A 20,344-nucleotide genomic window follows, 5' to 3' on the forward strand; every position below is an offset into this window, starting at 1 on the left:
TTTTTTTCAACCAAACCTCCTCCTACTACTCCTCCTACTACTCCTCCTCACTACTACTACTCCTATTCCTACTCCATTACAACACTTGTATGAATGGATTGAAATATTCAAGGCTGTTCTCATAAACGACACACTTCACTCATTGCCATTAATGCCGTAGTTCCCCTTTAGGGCAGAGACGCGCTCAGATTCGGGGAGATTCTAAGAACAAATCTCTTCTTTAGGTCAAATAATCTCCCCGAACTGTCTCCAGCCGGCTAGAATGCAAATCGCCTCAGGAGGAAACTTCGGGCGACTTCAGAAAACGAAGTGCTCCGAGTGCCATCCCAGCGGAGATTTAGATTCAAGCCGGTGGGAGGCAGTTCGGGGAGATTAGTCGCCCCAAAGAAAAGGTGATTTATCGCCGGCCGACTACATCTCCCCAAATCTGAGCGTCTCTGCCCTTATAGTAACTTTTATTATGTTATAGGAAAACATTTACCTATTACTAGCAACTTTTCAATTTTATAGTTTTGAATTATTAGTCGTCTTCTCTCTTTCTAGCTGTCAGATGGGAGTCGCTGACCCCAGCAGCCAAAAAACGATTGCTCTGTGAGGCTACAATTTTGTTGTTATTGTTACTTTCTATTAATTATACTTCCACTCAGACCGTTTCCTATTCATATTCCAGTCTCTCGTTTAAACCTCTGCCTGGTTACTAGGGTAACCAAAGTACAAAAAAGGGTTAGAGGCGCACACCCACACCCAACAAAATAAATGCGAGGTGCAAGCCTAACGGGACTCCCCAACAGTCACCAAAACATGGTAGACATTCAGAAAAATTGAAGATTGCACAAAAATGAATCCATTTTTATTCCATAGAAAAGTTAAAATATTGGTGCAACGCGTTTCAACCACTAAAGGTCTTCATCAGTACCATTTATGTTTCTCTTCGCCCCTCTGGAAGTATGCCTATGCCTGGGCTCTATCAAAAATGGATTACAAATATACCTGATTTAACTCAGGAGCAATGGACTGACATTCTGGCCAACTCTCTCTCCCCGTTGATACGGGCCCGCGATAGATTGATTCAATTTAAATACTTACACAGAGCCTATTATTCTCCAGCCGTGCTTCACAGGATGAACCCCGCATTCCCTGATGTTTGCAACCGCTGCAAGGGTTCTCAAGCTGACTTTTTCCACCTGACCTGGAAGTGCCCCTTAATCGAGGGATTCTGGACGGAAATTGCTTCCTACATTTCCCACCTTATGGCTCTACCAATAGAAGTGCACCCGACAGTGCTGTTACTCAATTACCTTGCGGATACAGTTACCTCCCGTACAGAAAAAACGCTCCTCACCTTCCTCCTTTTTTATGCCAAAAAGGCTATTGCTATTAAGTGGAAAGATGATCATCCACCTACCATTGCTTTCTGGATTACCCTAGTGGAGCAAGCGCTCCCGATTCTGGAACAAGTATACTACTCGAGGGGATGTCCTGCTAAATTTAACACTATCTGGACATTGTGGATACTCCAAAATGAGTCTTACTCGGCTAGGGAACCGGACTCCTCTCAACTTACACTTGAGTGGTTACTGGACCCAAACTGTGACTGAGTTACTGGATCTCGTCAGGGCATGTCTGATGGACTTTGAGGGCAAAAAGGCAGATTCTGTAATTGCTGTGTCCGCATATGACTAGATATGATTCCTAAGGCGTTGTATGTGTGTGATACTTTGGGTCTCCCTCCTCCATGCCTACACTTTCTTCCTTTCTTCTCTTTCTCTCTTGCTTCGTGCTTCCCGCCTCTTTATTGTTTCCCCGGGGTGTTATTGAAAAATCACTGGCGCAATGTGTCCTTAACTTTTCCTTTTATTATTATGCAACAAGTTTGTATCACTCTGTGTTTTGGACTGTGTGCTGGTAACAAATAAAACTTTAAAAAAAAAAAAAAAAGGTCTTCATCAGGGGCAAAATACTAAAATATAATAAGGAAAAAAGCAGATTTTTCCTTTTCTTTATTATATTTTTGTATTTTGCCCGTTACTAGTTTAAACTGCACCCTAGCAACCAGCTACCTGCTGAAATTCCACACCCATCAGCTGCTGAACAAACAGCTAAATAATTCAAACACCACAAAAAAAGAAAAAAAAAGAAACCAAACTGCAAACAGACTTAGGATATGAATGTCTACATTATACTAAAGTAACAGTAGTAACAGGCAAAATACAAAAATATAATAAAGAAAATGAAAAAGCAGCTTTTTTCCTTATTATATTTTTGTATTTTGCTCCTGATGAAGACCTTTATTGGTTGAAATCGGTGCGATTCGTTTTCCGAAGTCGCCTCAGGAGGAAACTTAGGAAAATGAAGTGCCATCCCGGCGGCGATTTAGATTAAAGATGGCGGGAGGCAGTTCGGGGGGAGATTAGTCGCCCAAAGAAAAGGCGATTTATCGCCGGCCGACTAAATCTCCCCAAATCGGAGTGTTTCTGCCCTTATAGTAACTTTTATTATGTTATAGGAAAACATTTATCTTTTACTAGCAACTTTTCAATTTTATGGTTTCTAATTATTAGTCGTCTTCTTCTCTCTTTCTAGCTGTCAGATGGGAGTCGCTGACCCCAGCAGCCAAAAAACGATTGCTCTGTGAGGCTACAATATACTAAAAGGCAAACCAGCAGTTTAAGGGTACATGTAGCATGAATATATTCATGGCACTAAATGTCGTCTTCTACTTAGATGCCAGAAAGCCCTGATGCCCACACCATCGTGCCAAGATAACGGGGGGAGCTCTAAAGTTTTGTGTTACTGCCACATTTTCAAACAGAAAAGACAAAAACATGTTGAAAAAAAAAAAGAAATATTTATTTGAAGGAAATAGTAGTGAGTGGCTGCTGCCAAGTGTTTCATGGGGTACATTAATATAGCGGTGCTTATAGGGGGGCACATCCTAGCAGGGCGTCATGGCTGCCATTAACAACTCCATCTTGTAGACGAAATTCCTTCCTTCCATTTTGTTCCACTGAACTTCTTTGAAGGGTCCCCGGAGATACTGCCACTTATTCTCCTGCATGACGTCCCCCTTGGGCAGATCCTTGCACTGATTCCGAGGGAACTGCACCATCACCTTGCTGCCACTCTCAGGCCCGTTCCTCACTACAAAACAACATATACAGCAGGAGAAGTTAAAACTTTAGCGGTTTGGGGGGGTCCCTGCAGCCCCAGACTCGCTCTCTTAAGCTGGCCATAGACTCAAAGATCCGCTCGTTTGGTGATATGCCACTAACGGCATGGATATACCGGGGGTAATCCGAATTCGGCTGTATGGTCGAACGATCGAATTGCGATGCACCAAGGGGCTCAGACGGGTCGGTCGGGTAAAAACCAAACCTTCCCGATCGATATTGTGGGCAGATATCAATCAGCCCCCATACACAGACAGATAAGCTGTCAAATTGGTCTAAACGACTGATTTCGTCAGCTTTATCTGCCCGTGTGTGGCCACCTTTATACAGGCGCAGAACTACCAGAGGTGCAGGGGTGTGACTGCAGCAGGGCCAGCCCCCCATTGGGAGAGAAGAAGAGGGAGCACAGGATACACAGGTGAGCTGCAGATAGAGCAGAACTGAGGGACCAGCTGCACACACCAGGTGAAAAAGAAGGAGGAGGCGGGCAGGAGCCGAGGTGCAGAAGATGATCAGGCAGGAGGAGTGGGAGGGATGGGGGTGTGGCCGAGGTGCTGCTTGTGGATCGGGGTGCAGGGTGGGGACTCCCTAGTCTCTGGATCAGCCCCGCATTGTGATTGGCAGAGACCTCCCAATTCCTCCCAGTGTTTTCTGCTGACACCTGAGCTGCTGCTGTGTCTGCCCCAAATCACAGGAATATCACCAGTCTGTCTTCTGTCTCCCTCCTAGTGTAGGGCATTGCACTTATATCATTCCCCTATACGATTCCCTTTATATTCCCACCTTCCATTCCCCTTATACGATTCCCTTTCCCTTATACGATTCCCTTTATATTCCCACCTTCCATTCCCCTTATACGATTCCCTTTCCCTTATACGATTCCCTTTATATTCCCACCTTCCATTCCCCTTATACGATTCCCCTTATATTCCCACCTTCCATTCCCCTTATACGATTCCCTTTATATTCCCACCTTCCATTCCCCTTATACGATTCCCTTTATATTCCCACCTTCCATTCCCCTTATACGATTCCCTTTCCCTTATACGATTTCCTTTATATTCCCACCTTCCATTCCCCTTATACGATTCCCTTTCCCTTATACGATTCCCTTTATATTTCCACCTTCCATTCCCCTTATACGATTCCCCTTATATTCCCACCTTCCATTCCCCTTATACGATTCCCTTTATATTCCCACCTTCCATTCCCCTTATACGATTCCCTTTATATTCCCACCTTCCATTCCCCTTATACGATTCCCTTTATATTCCCACCTTCCATTCCCCTTATACGATTCCCTTTATATTCCCACCTTCCATTCCCCTTATACGATTCCCTTTCCCTTATACGATTCCCCTTATATTCCCACCTTCCATTCCCCTTATACGATTCCCTTTATATTCCCACCTTCCATTCCCCTTATACGATTCTCTTTCCCTTATACGATTCCCTTTATATTCCTACCTTCCATTCCCCTTATACGATTCCCCTTATATTCCCACCTTCCATTCCCCTTATACGATTCCCCTTATATTCCCACCTTCCATTCCCCTTATACGATTCCCTTTATATTCCCACCTTCCATTCCCCTTATACGATTCCCTTTATATTCCCACCTTCCATTCCCCTTATACGATTCCCTTTATATTCCCACCTTCCATTCCCCTTATACGATTCCCTTTATATTCCCACCTTCCATTCCCCTTATACGATTCCCTTTCCCTTATACGATTCCCCTTATATTCCCACCTTCCATTCCCCTTATATGATTCCCTTTATATTCCCACCTTCCATTCCCCTTATACGATTCTCTTTCCCTTATACGATTCCCTTTATATTCCTACCTTCCATTCCCCTTATACGATTCCCCTTATATTCCCACCTTCCATTCCCCTTATACGATTCCCTTTATATTCCCACCGATTCCCTTTATATTCCCACCTTCCATTCCCCTTATACGATTCCCTTTATATTCCCACCTTCCATTCCCCTTATACGATTCCCTTTATATTCCCACCTTCCATTCCCCTTATACGATTCCCTTTATATTCCCACCTTCCATTCCCCTTATACGATTCCCTTTATATTCCCACCTTCCATTCCCCTGATATGATTCCAGTAGAGTAACTACCAGGGGTGCAGGGGCTGCGACTGCACTGCATTAAAAAAAAAACATTATTCCAAAAAGTTGAAAGGGGCACTAAAAATATTGCCCGATCCTTGAAATTGCTGGGGGTATTATACATGAGCCACTGTGCCATCCTACTATGAGTTCTGGGGTATTATACATGGAATTGCCCCGGCTTTTATCCTGCTGTGAGTTCTTGGGGTAATTACACATAGAATTGCAACTGTGCCGTGCTGCTATGAGTTCTGTGGATATTATACAGGAGGTCCCCCCTGTGTTCATCTGACTATGATTTCTGGGGGTATTATACATGAGATTGTCACTGTGTCTATCCTGCTGTGATATCTGGGCAATTATACATTAAAATGCTACTGCGTTACTTCTCCCCAATGAGCGGAGCGCAAACAGTTAACAGAACCGCCTCCATAGATGTCCCAAACCCACCAATGCTGTTCCTGCTTCCCTGATTTTTAATTAGGATTCGGTTCGGGATTCGGCCAGGATTCAGCCTTTTTCAGCAGGATTCGGTCGAATCCTTCTGCCCGGCCGAATCCGAATCCTAATTTGCATATGCAAATTAGGGGCGGGGAGGGAAATTGCGTGACTTTTTGTCAGAAAACAAGGAATTAAAAATGTTTTCCCCTTCCCACTCCTAATTTGCATATGCTAATTAGGGTTTGGATTCGGTATTCAGCCGAATCTTTCACAAAGGATTCGGGGTTCAGCCGAATCCAAACAAGTGGATTCGGTGCATCCCTGTTTTTAATCACCGCAGTCTGCACCAGATTATTTTCACAATACTGGTACTGTGTTATAAAAATGTCATTTTATTTGAACAGCCACTGCTGTTCCGGCTCAAATAACTCCAGATTTTTCGACCACAAACAGTTAAGTGAAGCCATCCAAGTGTAAATGAATTACTGGCGCAATGATAATGACGAGAGGAGGAAGACTATAATCTGGTTCTGTTCCAAAGAGCTGACATTGAAGCATAATGCATCTTTGGAAAGCTCCGCCGGTGGAAAGAGTGGAGACAGCAGACTCCATTAAAGAACGCATTGTGTTATGAGAGCTAATGAGGCATTGAAAGGTCCAGAGGGGGGAAGGGAGGAATGGATCAACATTAAATATTTAGGCTGGGCCCATCCTCAATACGAGATTTGTTTCTGGGCAGCGGCTCATGAAAAACGTTGTTGTAGAGTTTGGGTTAACAAAAGGGCATGATCATCAGTAAAGTGGATGGAAGAGATTAGTAACAATAAAAGCTGAGCTCAGATATAATCCATCCAGTCTATAAAGTGGATATAGAGTTGGACTGACATTCGCTGGCTCAGCAAAACTGTCACATTCCATAAAGTGCAGTAAGAGAGACCCTAACATTAAAGGTCAAGTAGGATGAACTGATCCATTCATAATCAGTGCCTCAAGCCTCTGCTAATGGGGAGGGGCTCATTTATCAATACTGGGCAAATTTGCCCATGTGCAGTTACCCATAGCAACCAATCAGTGATTACGTTTTTTCAAGCCAACTGCAGGAAGAAGAATAAAGGCAACAATTAGTCTGGCTGTTGTGGGCTACTGCCCAGCGTTGATGAATCAAAGTGTCGTCATGCTTCAGCCAGTATCTTGGAACCTGGGGCTTCCCAAATAACAGGATCTTTCTGTAATTTGGATCTGCATAAATTAAGTGTATCAAAAAAAAAAAAAAATCACTTAAACCGTATTGTGTTGCCTCTCATTATATCTTAGTTCGATCACAAGGTGCATTCTTTTTGTTACAGGGGAAAAGGATATTGATTTTAAAATTTGAATTGCTTAAAGGAGAATTAAACCCTAAAAATGAATAGGGTTAAAAATGTCATATTTTATACACTGAACTTATTGCGCGAGGCTAAAGTCTCAGCTTGTCAATAGCAGCAATGATCCAGGACTTCAAACTTGTCACAGGGGGTCACCATCTTGGAAAGTGTCTGTGACACTCACATGCTCAGTGGGCTCTGATTGGCTGTTGAGAAGCTAAGCTTAGGGCTCGTCACTAATTATCCAACAGAAAATGAGCTTCCCCTGTAATATAAGCTGATGCTACAGGTTTGCTGATTATTAAATTCTAATTGCACTGGTTTCTGTGCTGCCATGTAGTAATTATCTGTATTAATTACTAATCAGCCTTATATTGTGACATTTCTATTCTATGTGTACTGTATATTGTGAGTGGGTCCCTAAGCTCAGTAAGTGACAGCAGCACAGAGCATGTGCAGTGAATCAGCAGAAAAGAAGATGGGGAGCTACTGGGGCATCTTTGGAGACACAGATCTTTACTGCTAAAGGACTGTGGTTGCCTTGGGCTGGTACAGAAGCACAAAACATAATGTACAACATTTCTAGCTACTTCTTTAGTTGAGCTTTGGTTCTCCTTTAAAATGGAGTCTATGGGAGACAACCTCCATCTCTGGGTAGGAATTGTGATGTTTTCATTTTTAAATATTTTCTTTTGCAGTGAGTCTCTGATATTAGCTACCGACTCTTCATCTATACGGACAAATCTGTGGTCTGCCTAATGAATTTCTGCCCAAAAATTAGACATCAAATGATCGAATCCCTTGGCTTAACAGAACTCAATTGTCTCCTACTGTGACCAGAGAATTGTCCCAGATGGACTTGGTATAAAAGTAGATGTATTGTATGCTTATAGGGCACCTGTTGGGCAAAAATATTTTTACTCCCACCAAAGGTGGAAAAAAAATTGCCCCCAGCCAGCGCTAGGACACTTGCACCGGAGGGAGCTCCCAGCCTTGTTGGCAGAGCTTTTGGCGTCACACGCATTCGCATAATGGGCAAATAGCTGCATTCCCTCATTATTCGCATGCATGTGCCCCAACATGGTCAGCTCCCTCCCGGTGCTGGTGGCCTAGCATTAAAAGGGGGGCAATTTATTACTCTCAATCGGAGTGTGGGCCTCTATTAACCTGCGACTTTAGTTGGGGATTGTATTTTTGCCCAAGAGGTGCCCTTTAAGGCAAGGGCCACACCATATGGATATCGACCTGCAAAGGAATACAGTATTGACTCCCACACTCCTCCTCTTCTACTGCGCTGCCTGCACCCAAATACATAACCTTTGCTCGGGTGCAGTCAGACGTGGCGGATTTCAGCAGCAAAATCCACGGCATCGGTCTGTACTTGAGCGGAGGTAATGATTTAGGGTGCAGGCAGAGCAGCAGAAAAGGAGGAGCAGTGGGGGAGTTAATACTCAGTTGCATCTCTCCTCAGACCAATAGACTCTAGTGTGTGTGAATTAGATATGTGCCTTAGAATGTAAGCTCCACTGGGGTAGGGACTAATGGTAATGATGTATAAACTTTATAAAGAGCTGTTACTATATAAATACATACGGTATAGGGCAGAGCCAGTTCTAGAGCCAGTCAGCCATAGAAGCAGATAAGCGGGTACCCAGACTCACCAGAAATCGCATAGTCTCCATTAGGAGAGGTCACTGTGATTGAAGATGCATTTCCAATGGTTTCTACTTGGCCAAGTCCAACGTGATTACTGAAGCTCAGCAAGTGCCAGCCCATCACTTTCGCCAACTGCTGAACGGCCAGAACCTGGTGCTGTGACATCTGGCACAAAAAAAAAAAACAACACATTTTTATTTCTGCAATGCTTCATATAAATCATCTATACGATACTATATCAAACTATAGTACGTCCACTGTAATGTGCTGTGATTGGCCAAGAGTGAGGCAGCTTGTACCTGTGACAGGAGGAAATCCTGCAACTCTTGTTCTTGGTGGGACAATGTGATGACTCGGCCATCCCGATGTACCACTCTGATCTGATCCACCCCCATGTTCAGCTGCAGTTGAATAGACCTGGTTCAAATGACACAGACATGAAATGTTATGTAATATATATGTTATGTACTATATTATACCCAGGTCAGGGGCGTAACTACAGAGGAAGCAGACCCTGCGGCTGCATGGGGGCCCAGGAGGTACAGGGGGCCCCATGAGGCTCTCATTGATGAGCAATTTGAACATATATTGGTAAAACAGGACAAACACTGGATATGTTGGGGGCCCTAAAATTAATTTGCTGTGGGGCCCAGCAACATCAAGTTACGCCACCGACCCAGATACATCACTACTAGGTCATGTCCTTACCATTATATCTTTGTTTGCATAAGCTGCTGTAACCTGGGTTCAGTGACGGGCTCATGCTGACCGGGTGCCCCAGGAAACCCAGCCAGCCGAGACAACCCTTCCGCCGCACACATAGGAAGCGCGCGCATGCGCACTGACCGCACACATAGGAGACGCGCACGTGCGCACTAACCGGTTGACCTCTCCAGGTACGCTCTCCCCTCGTGTACGCGCGCATGTGCACAAACAGGCGCATGGACTGGAGAAGAGCGGCACTCACTGGACTAGGGGTAGATAGCAGTGAAAGGTATGTGCCTGGCGCCCCTCAAGCTTTGCGCCCTAGGCACGTGCCTACTTTGCCTACCCCTAGTTCCGGCCCTGCCTGGGTTTTAGTAGTAAAGTCCTAAACTTGAATAGGCTGAAAATACCCCATCTTATAATATACATTTACTTATAAATGTATTACCTACTGCCCCAGTGTTTCATACATATTATATGAATATTTATGCTTGTTGATATGAGTGGGCACAGCCTTCATTGCTCTTATGAGGTCAACGCATCCAAAGACATGGGAAGGTCCCCAGACATAGGGAGATAAAAGTGCTGAATGGGTCTAAATCAGAAGAATCAATCCTCCCATGTGCGGCCACCTTAGTGTAAGATTCCCTACAGTGGTCAAACTCTAGAAAGCAAGTAACAGGGGACTAATGTCACTGACTATGCAGCATGGCAGTATAGTCCTAAAGTATAGTCTGAGACCTGAGTTCAGCTCCCTTTAGCAAGAGTCCTACCCACTCAGAAGTCATATTCCAATATGTTGCACTGATGAGATCTAACAAGATGGGAACAGGCTGTCTGCAAGTTTGGATATATGGCTCTGAGCTATAAGGCTGTATCTGTCCTATAAAACCAGCGGTTCTGGATGCATAGTTGGCCAAAGGGACATAAAGGAGTGATTTGCATGTCTGCGCCGACCATGCCTTATGTGAGAGTTAACGTCTCATTTTTGGTATTAAAGGAGACATTTTGTGTAAAAAATAAGAATGTACCAGAAGATATAGAAGAACTGTGCTTAAAAAAGTATTGTTTGGGGTTACCCGCGCAGGACTCCAGTTTGAGGCTGATTTATTGAATATTTCTGCAAAAACCCTAATAATCCTTCCCTTCTCCCTGAATTCCCAGGCCGACTGCACTGTAGGAGAGGAACCAATCAGCAGCTAGCAGGACCTGATAGGGAACTGAATCCCGTTTGTGCTTGTGTGACTGCAGGGCTGTGATTGGCTGTCCCCCTCCTACTGTGCTTCTGGCAGGGACCGTAAGGACACACCCACCCCTCATTTGAAACACAGACAGAGACCAGTGAACATCTACAGGGAGCTACAAGGGGCTATTTTTAAAGATAATATAAAATTTTTAGCACCATGTAAAACAACACCATATATTACTCATGATTGCCTACAAAATTAGGGTTTTTTCAAATATCGTATATGTCTCCTTTAAGGCAGTGCTATGTTTATAGTATGAGGCAAGTAAATACCACCTATTATCAGAAGGCTTTATACTGCATGTTGTGCATGTGAAGGGATTTTTGGCTCCTTTTAACCCTTACCAGTATAGGCTCTTTGCTTTAGCAATATAACAACCTGTGCTGCTCTCTGGACAGAGAAAAAAAAAACAAACTGAAAAGCTTACAAGAGCAATGTAACTCACTTGCAGATCTGTTCGTAGCCCTGAGATGTGATTAAAACTTTCACACTGGACTCGTACACGTCGTTAATACTGGACCAATGGGCCTGGATTTGGGGATCTTCAATTCGGCTGGCAAGGCTGTCAATAGTCCGGGCAGTTCTACAAACAAACACGAGATAAGTGTTACTTTAAGGGCAGAGACACACACTGCGATTCGGGGAGACTAGTCGCCCTGCGCCTAACCTGGATGGCACTCGGAGTGCTACATTTTCCGAAGTCGCCCGAAGTTGCCTCATGAGGAAACTTCGGAAAACGAAGCGCTCTTAGTGCCATTCCGCTGACGATTTACATTCTAGCCAGTGGGAAGCAGTTTGGGGAGATTAGTTGCTCCAAAGAAGAAGAGATTTGTTGCCGGGCGACTAATCTCCCCGAATCGCAGGGTGTCTCTGCCCTAAAAAAATGCAAGGTACTGCTGATCAATTCCACCTACAGATGGGACCACTCCAAACATGCAGGCATATGAAATCAGAGCGGAGGACTGCAGATAACGCTTCCATTGCAAAGCACTCACCTGCGCCTAAGGAAGATGTGTTTGGCTTGTTTGATGATTTTCTCCAGCAGACCTTCACTTTGCTGCATGGAACCAATATCATTCTTATCAAAGGCCTGCGGCCCTGCTAGACGCATTCTCTTGTAGCCAAAGGGGGCACTGGCAGGGTGGGGCATCACGTTGTTACTTAAAGTCTGCGCATGAAACTGACACAATAAGAGGCTATTAGACCATCTGACTGCTTCAACACTGAAACTAAAGGGGAACTGTTGCGAAAATTTAAATTTAATATAAGCTTCATCATACTAAATAATAAATATTGTAAATCAGCAATCCGGAAGGCAGAGAAAGGAAATGAAGAGTGCATAGCGGCAGAGGCTAAGACTAACCCCAAAAAGTTTTTTAAATATATTAGTAATAAAAAGATGCAGGTTGAGAGTGTTACTCCATTAAATAATGGTACCAATATGTTTGTAACAGATACAGAAAAGGCAAATGTGCTATATTAGTTTTAGACCAGCCCCTATATCTAATTTTTTCAAGATTTGCTCTTATCTGATATACCTATGGATTGGAGAAAAGATAATGTCATTCCAATATTTAAAAAGGGATTACAATCTCAGTCTGGCAATTGTAGGCCAGTAAATTTGACATCTGTGTTGGGCAAATTATTTGAAGGCTTGTTAAGGGATCACATTCAAAATGTTGTCCTAGTGAATGACATTAGGAGCGGCAATCAGCATGACTTTATGAAGGATAGGACATGTCAGACGATTTTGATTGCTTTTTATGATGAGGTAAGTAAGATGCTGGACAGTGGGGGGGGGGCAGTAGATTTGAATAAACTGTAGCTCACCAGTATCGGTTGTTTCTTAGTAGATTCTCCTGCAAGGGTGTCCTGTGTCCACACCCCAAAATGACACCATCAACGAATATAGTAGAATGCAGGACCAATCCAAAGCAGTAAACTTGGACTGCAAAGTGCTTTTATTGGGGAAAAAATTGACCCTTTGGTTAGGCCCTTTGTCAAGTATTGGATCTAACTGTCAATGAATATCTGACACCCAACTGCTGCATGAAGAGAGAATGAAGAGAAACAGATGCTGAGAGAGGGATAGTGAATATAAACTTGATTATTTCAGAAATGATGCAGAATATTTAATTGATTGTATTTACAAGGTTTCTTATTTCAGTATGCTGCAGCTTATATTACATTTTCATTTTTGCAATAGTTCCCCATAACAAATCCAAAATGAATTTCGAAGGATCATGACAAGAGGATCGTGTCCCGTGTTATGTAGGGATGCACCGAATCCAGGATTCAGTTCAGGATTCTGCCTTTTTCAGCAGGATTCAGATTCGGCCGAATCCTTCTGCCCGGCTGAACCGAATTTACATATGCAAATTAGGGGAAATTGCGTGACTTTTTGTAAGAAAACAAGGAAGTAAACAATATTTTCCCCTTCTCACCCCTAATTTGCATATGCAAATTAGGATTCGGCCGAATCTTTCGCGAAGGATTCGGGGGTTCGGCCGAATCCAAAATAGTGGATTCGGTGCATCCCTAGTGTTATGGGACACACAGACCTACCTCTCTGATCAGCTGGTGCAGGTTGTGCTCCAGGACATACAGATGATCTTCCGCCCCCACCTTTTCATTGTTGGATTTCTGGGACTTCTTGTCATTCGAGGAGTGACACAGGGAAATGGACAACTGTAACCCTAGGGGCAACAGAAAAACAAAGCTGAAGCTTTTGACAATTGTACATTTCTGGAGACAGGACAGCAACTAATTATCAGGCAAGGAATGGAGGGAATCTGAGACTAAAAAGCAACTGTCTCCTGGCTTGGAGATAGGAAGGGTTAAAGGGCTTGTTCACCTTCTAACACTTTTTTTTAGTTCAGTTGGTTTCAGATTGTTCCCCAGAAATAAAGATATTTTCCAATTACTTTCTATTTTGTATGAGTGGCTGTTTTTCTTATATTGAAGCGTAAAGTTTCATTTTTCACAGCAGCTCTGGGAGGGGGGGGGGGTCGCTGACTCTTTAACTGTTCTAAATTGATATTTTTTTTTTTTTAACTCCCATAACTTCAAAATTCGAATAAGACCAACCGAAATGTATTAATAATTCAAAGGTTTTTTTCTGCGGGTGAATAGGCCCTATTCGTGCAAATTGGAATCGCTCGAATTGAAGTAACATCGTATTCAATCGAATTTGTTTCAACATTTTCAAAGTCCACCAATTGACTCCTAGGGGCACATTAACTACGCTCGAGTGAAGGAATAGAGGAAAAATAGTTCGAATTTCGAATGTTTTTTTTGGCTACTTCGACCATCGAATGGGATACTTCGACTACGACCTTCGAATCGAACGATTCGAAGTAAAAATCGTTCGACTATTCGACCATTTGATAGTCGAAGTACTGTCTCTTTAAAAAATTCTTCGACCCCCTAGTTCACCACCTAAAACCTACCCATAGGCTTCCTAACAATTTTCTGATCGAAGGAATAGCCTTCGATCGATGGATTAAAATCCTTCGAATCGTTCGAACGATTATTCCTTCGATCGTACAATTGTAGGAATATCGCTAAGTCCTTCGACTTCAATATTCGAAGTTGAAGGATTTAACTTTGACGGTCGAATATCGAGGGTTAATTAACCCTCGATATTCGACCCTAGGTAAATGTGCCCACAAATCTAGGAGGTCCCCCATAGGCTAAAACAGCAATTCGGCAAGTTTTAGATGGCGAATGGTCGAAGTTTTAAAGAGACAGTACATTTCGAAATTTGAATTTGGACTATTCCCTAGTCAAAGTACACCAAAAAATAGTTTGAAAATCGATTTTTTTTTTTTTTTTTTTACTTCGAATTTTCACTTCGACCCTTGATAAATCTGCCCCTTAGTATACATACATTCCTTATCTTTACACTGCTGAGCGGAATCCCCGAGCTTCAATTACAGGCAGCTGATACAATAGTTGCTAATGTTCCACAGATGCTGCTGAGAAATGTATCAACTAAGGGGCAGATTTATTAAGGGTCGAATTGTAAATTAGAATTCGAATTTGCACACATTCGAATTTTAATCCCCCTATTTGAATGTGAGATTTATCACTATGGAAACAGTCCTAATAAAAATATTCACCACCTATAAACTGCCAAATTCATTAACAAATCAATGGCAGAGGTCTGTTGAGCCATTTGGAGATGTTAATAGCCTTCTTGACATTGTTTTTTTTGTTTTTTTTTCGGGAGAAAAACTCGATTCATCTAATAAGAATCAAATGCGATTCCTCCTAGTCCAATTGTATAGTATATTCGAATTAAAAAAAATCACAAGAATTCGAAATTCGATCTATGAAAAATGGGCCTCCCCGTGTATCAACTAAATGTATTAAATTGTAACAGTTCAAAATGCTCCTGGATCACCGAGCTGCCAGACTGAAACGCTGGAGCCAGGAACATTAAACTTTAAACTTCAATTTCGGGAAAATGGTAATAGATAAAAGACGGAAAGCAATTGGAAAAAATCTTTATTTCTGGTGAACAATCTGAAAACAACTCAAATGAAAGAAGTGTTTGGAAGGTGAACAACCCCCTTTAAAGGAGAAGCAAACCAGTCTCAATCTGAAGACTACCAAAGAGAAGAAGATGGCGCCCGTGAACTCCGCTGGACAGAATTTGCACAGAGGGGTAGGTAAAACGTTAGGGGCATTTTCCCGGGGTAACTCTAAGGCTGGGGAAGGAGAGTCTATGTAGGGTAGGTTTTTTTTTTAACTTTTGGGTTTGCTTCTCCTTTAAGAGGAATCCTCTGAATCAATGGCACCCTGGAGCACCTGAAGCTTCCCTACATCCTTCTGGAAACAACACTGGATATTCTATAGCTACGGCACAAAAAGGTGGTTGTAGAGGGTGCTGGGAGTTGCAGCTAGGGCACTTATAGTTACCTGTCCCAGATAAAGGAAAACTATACCCCCAAAATGAATACTTAAGCAACAGATAGTTTATATCAGTGACATATTAAAGAATCTTACCAAACTGGAATATATATTTAAGTAAATATTGCCCTCTAACTGTATCAGGAAAAAGTGAGGAAGCAAAAGACACAACTCTGTCTTCACAGTGTATCGTAGGATCCCAGGGGGAGGCCCTTATTTTTTAAAATGGCAGTTTTCTATTTATGATTACCCAATGGCACATACTACTAAAAAAGTATATTATTATGAAAATGGTTTATTTACATGAAGCAGGGTTTTACATATGAGCTGTTTTATTTAATATCTTTTTATAGAGACCTACATTGTTTGGGGGGTATAGTTTTCCTTTAAAGGGATTCTGTCAAGATTTTTATGGTGTAGTTTTTATTTCTAAATTACACTCTACAATATAAAATTTAATTCCTGAACCAGCAAGTGTATTTTTTTTTAGTTGTAATATTGGTGTGTATGTGCATCTCCGGTCATTTTGCCTGGTCATGTGCTTTCAGAAAGAGCCAACACTTTAGGATGGAACTGCTTTCGGGCAGGCTGTTGTTTCTCCTACTCAATGTAACTGAATGTGTCTCAGTGGGACCTGGATTTTACTATTGAGTGTTGTTCTTATATCTACGGTATATATCTTATATCTGTTATCTTGTGTAAGTGAGCTGCTATCTGGTTACATTCATATTGCTCTGTTAGACTGCTGGGGGGAGGGAGGGGGTGATATCACTCCAACTTGCAGTACAGCAGTAAAGAGTGAATGAAGTTTATCAGAGCACAAGTCACATGACTGGGGGCTTAAATGATTCTCTAAGGCATGCTATTAAGTTAAAAAATAGAGTTTATTACATCAAAGTATTAAAACACATTAGAAAAATAAACCCTTATAGCGCCTAACGCGTTTCATGCTTACCTAGCACTTTGTCATAGGCAAAATCATGACTGGAGGCAGCTAGGAAACTGACAATATGTCTAGCCCCATGTCAGATATCAAAATTAAATATAAAAAAAAAATCTGTTTGCTCTTTTGAGAAATGGATTTCAGTGCAACATTCTGCTGGAGCAGCACTATTAACTGATGCGTTTGGGGGAAAAAGAAAACAAAAACATATTTTCCCATGACAGTATCCCTTTAAGCTTACAAAGGGATTTCCCTCCGATTCTAGAGACATAGTATAGGTCACTGGTATCTGTGGAGCTCAGATCTTTCTATAAATACATTATGGCTTCAACGCGAACACCTAATGAATACCAAACGAGGACCAGACAAAATAAAGGAAGTGCGGAGCGCTGAGCCAGGGAACAAGCTGTGCACCATGAAAGATGGATGCTTTACTGGGAATAACAACAAAAAGAGATACCAGGGCAACGACAGAATGCCTCCGCTGCTGTGTCCCTCATTATGCCGCTGGATAAAGACGACACTTGGAAACCTCCATTAGGCTCTTGTACTATAAATAAAATGTTGTGGTTTTCGCTCTCTGTTGTCTAAACAAAAGGAGGCGCTGCCGGGAACGGAGCATTTTACGAGCCAAGAAAACGCTGGATGGATCTGAGATTTCAGCATCAATTCAGCCGCACAATGTGGCCTTACGTGTTCTGGGTGCAATGTAAAGGCACAGAGGGAACCCATATAGGCCAGTAGCACAGGCAACACTAATAGACCTTCTACTATGTCTTTGTCCTGGGAAACTATAAAGGATCTCTGAGCAACACGCTCTGTTTGGGGAGGTCACCTTTCTGGCTACTGTTAAATACAAAGGAAACACTGCAATGAATGGAGGAATAAAGAGGGCAGGCTCCGCAATACACGAAATTCCACCCTCATGATCCCTTTTTGGATGCCTGGAAAATATTCCTATATATCTGCCTACCATATCTTCATTCCAATCCTGGCATAGAGATGATACTGTGAGCGGCTGCCAACTATAGGAGTGATTGAATGATGCTGCCATTTGCTAGTAGTCTAGTAACCCATAGCAACCAGATATTTGCTATGAATTACAGTAGAACCTGGACTTTTTAGGCACAGGTATAGAAGGTATACAGAGGTATAGGCATATGAAAAATTAATTACAGACTACCGGCCCTTTAGTGGTGATGGGAAGGTCCATCAAAGACCCAATCTTGGCAACTTGTGATGAATTTGGGGAGCAGCAATTCTAAAGGAGACTTCTGTAACTTAAAGGGATTCTGTCATGATTTTTATGGTGTCGTTTTTATTACTAAATTACACTGTTTACACTGCAAATAATTCACTCTACAATATAAATTTAATATTTAATTCCTGAATTCCTAGTTGTAATATTGGTGTGTAGGTGCATCTCAGGTCATTTTGCCTGGTCATGTGCTTTCAGAAAGAGCCAACACTTTAGGATGGAACTGCTTTCTGGCAGGCTGTTGTTTCTCCTACTCAATGTGACTGAAGGAGTCACAGTGGGACCCAGATTTTTTTATTTGAGTGCTGTTCTTAGATCTACCAGGCAGCTGTTATCTTGTGTTAGGGAGCTGCTATCTGGTTACCTTCCCATTGTTCTGCTGATGGCTGTTGGGGGGGGGAGGGGGAAGAGAGGGGGTGGCATCACTCAAATTTGCAGTACAGCAGTAAAGAGTGACTGAAGTTTATCAAAGCACAAGTCACATGACTGGGGCACCTGGGAAACTGAAAATATGTCTAGCCCCGTGTCAGATTTCAAAATTAAATATAAAAAATCAGTTTGCGCTTTTGAAAAACACATTTCAGAGCAGATTTCTGCTGGAGCAGCACTATTAACTGATTCATTCTGAAAAATAAAAACATATTTTGCCATGACAGTAATCCTTTAAGCAGGGGAGTCCTTAACCTTACCTACAAAATGTTTGATATTATACAGACCCTCCAAATGGGTTATTATATTACTTGCAAGTTTATTTTGTATGTGAATCCATGACCAAAACCCCATTGCTATATATTATATATATATATATATATATATATATATATATATATATATATATATATATATATATATATATATATATATATATATATATTTTTCATTTGTATATAACAACATTGTGTATATATGTCTCGTATTATTATTAATAGCAATTTTGAAGGCTATGTTTGTTTATCGTAGTATATTTCCACTTCATTAATGATACGCAGGTATAGCACTTATATTTACCAAAATTTTTTTTATTATAGTATGTAACTTATGCAGTGATTTTATTAACACGTGATCGACATCTAGTGGCAGAAGGTATGATTTGCAATATTTTCCCCTCAATTCTCACATGCTTCAGGTGTCATTCCCCAAATGCAAAGTTTTGTTCCAGTGTAGAACATGGACTGACATGTATTTCAGCTCCAGGCCTCTGAGTGTTTCACATGGTTTCACCCACACATCATTACTTATTTAGAAAGGGCCCTTGCCAGATAAAAGGGTCTTTGCAGAACACTTCAAATTTAAAGAAACTAGAAACATATCAGTACCTTCCAATGGCTTAAACTTAAAACCTATGGAGCAGAACACACAAGGAATACTTGATAAAAAGAAAACAGCAGCATTGCTAAGAGTAAGGGTTTTTTGGACCCTCTTAAATGAGAACTAAAGCTCAATTAAAGAAGTACCGTAGTAAGAAATGTTGTACATTATGTTTTGTGCTTCTGTACCAACCACAGCCCTTTAGCAGTAAAGATCTGTGTCTCCAAAGATGCCCCAGTAGCTCCTCATCTTCTTTTCTGCTGATTCACTGCACATGCTCTGTGCTGCTGTCACTTACTGAGCTTAGGGACCCACTCACAATATATTTAGACCAACCTCATTTTCTACTGGATAATTAGTGACGACCCCTAAGCTCAGCTTCTCAACAGCTTCTCAGAGCCCACTGAGCATGTGAGTGTCACACTTATAACATCCAAGATGGGAAACTCCCATAACAACTTTGAAGGCCTATAACTACTATAGAGATGCTGAACTTTTAGGCAGGTGCAGTAACCCCAAAAAGTACCCCTCTTCAAGGATAAAGGTAACAGAGCAGAGCAACAATCTTCTCTGATTTTTTCTTCATTACTCGCACCTCTTGGAACTTTAACACCATGCCCCCCCAGACATTTACAACTATTTATCCCTGCAGAACTTTCTATAGTGAATGGATAAATAGCCTAAATAAGCTTTCCTAGGATCATTCTACAAATTCCATGGGAACAAAGGTTTTGCAGTCTATGCTCAGTCCAACCCAATTGCTGGGGCTGCTCTTGACACCAACCCAAGTCTTAAAGAAATTGCTCAGTATAAAAATAGAAACAGGGTAAATAGATAGGCTGTGCAGAATAAAAAATGTTTCTTATATAGTTAGTTAGCCAAAAATGTAATGTATAAAGGCTGGAGTGACTGGATGTCTAACATAATAGCCAGAACATTACTTCCTGCTTTGCAGAGAACATTACTTCCTGCTTTGCAGCTCTCTTGCTTTCCACTGATTGGTTACCAGGCAGTAACCAATCAGTGACTTGAGGGGGGCCTCATGGGACACAACTGTTGCTTTTGAATCTGAGCTCAATGCTGAGGATCAATTGCAAACTCACTGAACAGTTATGTCCCATGTGGGCCCCCTTATTGTCAATAACTAACTCAGAGTTAGAGACCTGAAAAGCAGGAAGTAGTGTTCTGGCTACTATATTACACATGCAGTCAC

At 42.0% G+C, this 20,344-nt stretch overlaps 1 protein-coding gene across 2 annotated transcripts in view; it reads right to left on the reverse strand.

The window, feature by feature from the left end:
* Positions 1–2,828: 2,828 nt before the first annotated feature.
* med17.L (mediator complex subunit 17 L homeolog) overlaps positions 2,829–20,344 on the reverse strand; it is a 28,617-nt gene continuing 11,101 nt past the window's right edge. Inside the window, exons 7-12 of one of the 2 annotated variants that reach the window (XM_018244665.2) lie at positions 13,274–13,404; positions 11,704–11,888; positions 11,154–11,291; positions 9,056–9,173; positions 8,762–8,921; positions 2,829–3,141 (exon numbers count right to left, since the gene is read on the reverse strand). In XM_018244665.2, the coding sequence (XP_018100154.1) occupies positions 2,936–3,141; positions 8,762–8,921; positions 9,056–9,173; positions 11,154–11,291; positions 11,704–11,888; positions 13,274–13,404 (938 nt within the window). In that variant the 3' untranslated portion in view covers positions 2,829–2,935. 2 annotated transcript variants of the gene reach the window in all.

This window comes from Xenopus laevis, chromosome 2L (assembly GCF_017654675.1).
Source record: "Xenopus laevis strain J_2021 chromosome 2L, Xenopus_laevis_v10.1, whole genome shotgun sequence".
Taxonomy (NCBI): Eukaryota; Metazoa; Chordata; class Amphibia; order Anura; family Pipidae; genus Xenopus; species Xenopus laevis.